The 3,193-nt window shown below is 55.2% G+C and overlaps 1 protein-coding gene across 1 annotated transcript; it reads right to left on the reverse strand.

Annotated features, from left to right (window-relative positions):
* Positions 1-334: 334 nt before the first annotated feature.
* On the reverse strand, positions 335-1,448 carry LOC113980504 (gastrula zinc finger protein XlCGF7.1-like). The gene is made up of 2 exons (XM_027707732.1): positions 1,397-1,448; positions 335-1,208 (listed from the first exon to the last, which is right to left on the reverse strand). The coding sequence occupies exons 1-2, from the start codon at positions 1,446-1,448 to the stop codon at positions 370-372; spliced, it is 891 nt and encodes a 296-aa protein (XP_027563533.1). The 3' UTR covers positions 335-369.
* Positions 1,449-3,193: the final 1,745 nt, after the last annotated feature.

The following is a 3,193-nucleotide window of genomic DNA, read 5'->3' on the forward strand; positions in this document are numbered from 1 at the left end:
GACAGGACAGTGCTCTACACTAAAGCAATTGTTGAAGCAATTCTACTAAAGCTGGCACAAAAGCAATAATTCTTAATTAGAGATGGTTGGAACTCCCCCAGACCAATGCTCGGGGGGAGATCTCTGCTCTCAACCTCCAGGACTGACCTTGGGGGGTCCCCAGCCAAGGCAGGAATCTCCACACACTTCCCAGGAAGGGTTCTGCTGTAAGAACCTGCCCCTGGGAAAGGGGACTGGCCCTTTCTGGTAGAAAGGGATGGACTGACAGTCACTGGACTCCAGGGGTTGCCTCACCGTCGGGGGGTTCATTCGGGGTGGAAGCAGAGACCGAAGCTCTTCCCTGCAGTCGGAGCACTGAGATAGTTTCCCTTACCAGTGGGTCCGCTGGTGTGAGGTCAAGGCAGAGCTCCTGGAGAAGCTCTTCCCACACTCCCCACACTTGTAGGGCCTCTCCCCAGTATGGATGCGCCGGTGGATGACGAGGGTGGAGTTCCGCTTGAAGCCCTTCCCGCAGTCGGTGCAGCGGAAGGGCCTCTCATCTGTGTGTGTCTGCTCATGCATGAGGAGATGTGCACTGGTCTTAAACCTCTTCCCACATTCCGAGCACTTGTAGGGTCGTTCCCCAGTGTGCATGTGCTGGTGGCTGCGGAGGCTGGAGCTCCAGCTGAAGCTCTTCCCACATTCCCCACAAAAATAAGGCCGTTCCCCAGTGTGGATGTGCTGGTGTTCGATCAGGCTGGAGCTGTCACTGAAGCTCTTCCCACATTCCCCACACGTGTAGGGCCGTTCCCCAGTGTGGGTGCGCTGGTGAGTGCAGAGGTTGCTGCTCTTCCTGAAGCTCTTCCCACATTCCCTACACGTGTAGGGTCGTTCCCCAGTGTGGATGTGCTGGTGACTGAGGAGGTCAGTGCTCCTGCTGAAGCTCTTCCCACATTCCAAGCACCTGAACGGCTTCTCCCTGCTGGGAGGCTGCTCAGGGACCACCAGGTCAGAGCTCTGCCTCAAGCTCCGGCCGCCTTCCTGGCACAGGCTGGGTCTTTCCTCCTCAGAGCACCCTGGGCTGGCTTTGGAGCCCCTCCTGCGGGGGGATCTCCGGCCCTTTTCCTCCCCGCTGCCTTCCTGCGCCGTGGAGCCCTTCAAAACGGCCTCTCCCACCAGGGTCTCACGGGGGGATTTGTCCTCCGGGCTCTCCGTCCTCAGCTCGGGGCCTGGGGCAGGAAGCAAGAAGGACAGGGAGGGGATTTGCCTCTGGCCCAGAGGGAAGGCCAAGGACATCCCCCCAACTCCGGCCCCGGCAGGACGGCGGCGGCAGCGGGGTTGTCCTGCAGCCGGGGCCATGCTGGGCTGACAGAGCCAGCACAACACCGGCACAAAGGGGCACTGACTTCCTCCTCACCTGCCTGGGGGGCCCACAGCATCTTCCTCTTCCTCACAGCCTCCTCCTCCATCTGCCCAAGCTTTGGGAAGGAGAAATCCTGATGGGGGGGAAAACAAGGGCTGAGCGCATTGGCTTGGGGGTTCCTCCTGCCCAAGTCCATCTCTAGAACTCACCGGGCATCCTGTGACCATAAAAACCTCCAAAACACCAAGATTCAGCCCAGGAAAACCCAAACCACCGAGATTCAGGCAAAAAACCCCTCAGAAATAGCAAGAAGACCCTCGCCACCCCAAACTGCAAAAAGTTGAGATTCAGCTAAAAAATACTCCAAAATATGAAGATTCAGCCCAAAAAAAGGTGATGGGGACTGAATTTAATCCTCCAGCAGGAAAGTCGTTTGATTTCAAGCTCGTCTTCAAGGCACGCCCTGCGATTGGAACCTGGGCTCTAATTAACCTCTCCTGTGCTGCCAAACAGCAGGAATTGTATGGCCAAGGGACAAACTCTCTGATCCCTGTCAGTGTCCATGGTCCCTGTCAGTGTCCTTCAGGGAAACTGGGAGGAGGAAATGAAGAAACTGGTTTGGAACTAAACTGGTGTTAAAGTGGGAAAAACCTCCTTCCATGGAAATAAAACTTAGTTTTTCCTGGGCTGAACAAGCTCATTCAGGGATGAAGGACTGGGACTTCTGTGGACACTTGTGCTGGTTCCTTTGGACACTTGTGTTGGTTCAGAGAGCCCCTGGAAACACTCTGCTGTTCACTCCCAGTGCAGCAGCAGATTGCAGTGGGACGGGAGAAATGCTTTTCTGAGCCTCTGGGCTGGACACAGGCACAGCCTGACCCTGAACCCAAGGGAAACAAAGACAAATTCCACGGCTTTAGCTGGAGCAAAGTTGGGGGGGGTTTCCTGAGGGCAGCACTACACCAGACTGTTCTGTGTGTGTGTGAGACAGGCAGAAGCACAAATGCCTGCACAGCCCAGAGCAGTCAGTGTGGGGCTGGGCTTGCTGCTGCAGAGACCCCCAGGGAACAAACCCAGGCAATAGTTTGGGTTTATTCCTTGCTCTGTGTCAGTGGAATAGAATGTTCCACAGGAGCTCTGTCCCTCTCTGTGGCACTGGGTGGCTCGAAGCTGAAGAGAGGGGGGTCAAGTGCAAGGTCCCTTCTGAAGTGTGTGTCCCTAAGGAGGACACTTGCCTTATTATTGCTTATTATTTGTAATTTCTTATAGATATATCATACAACAGCTAAGGATGGATTCTATAGAATATGTGCCATAGACATGATACAGAATATATCTGATTATTGCTTTATCTGCCTGTCCAGACAGATATTGTGTATGCAGAGAGATTGTATTTGAGGGATATGCTCCTCTCAATACCCTGTTAGCTCCACTCCCAAGGCCAGCAAATTCCTGAAGCTCCCACTTCTGTACCCTGCAGGTTTTGGCAGATTTGCAAGAGCAGGGGAATCATTCCCTGCAGTCCCTTTGCACTGTAGGAAATGGGAGCACTGTGCACATCCTGCTGCCTCCAGATTCCATTCTGGGGGTGGGAACCACCCTGTGGGGAGCAAAGAAATGCCTGGTTCTGCAGCAGCTGCAGATGCTCAAGGGGCAGCAGGACCAACTCAGGGGCCTGAGGGGGTCTGGGGAGCTTTAGGGTCCAGGAGGGTCCTGGGGCAGCTGGGGAGGGGCTTTGGAGATTGAGGGTACAGACCAGGACAGACCAGGACAGACCAGTACCTCCTCACTGCTCCCCAGATCTCTCCTGGAGCTGGGCCACATTGTCATGGGACATCTGAGCCCCCCCCC

This window comes from Neopelma chrysocephalum, unplaced genomic scaffold, assembly GCF_003984885.1.
Source record: "Neopelma chrysocephalum unplaced genomic scaffold, ASM398488v2 Primary Assembly neopelma1_94460, whole genome shotgun sequence".
Lineage (NCBI taxonomy): Eukaryota > Metazoa > Chordata > Aves > Passeriformes > Pipridae > Neopelma > Neopelma chrysocephalum.

What these genes read in the sequence shown, in the direction of transcription:
- LOC113980504 (XM_027707732.1), bottom strand. Translation starts at nt 1,448, where the DNA reads ATGGAGGAGGAGGCTGTGAGGAAGAGGAAGATGCTGTGGGCCCCCCAG. An exon ending in GCTGTGGGCCCCCCAGGCAG is followed by an intron (nt 1,209 to 1,396) that starts GTGAGGAGGAAG and finishes TTCCTGCCCCAG; the next exon opens with GCCCCGAGCTGAGGACGGAG.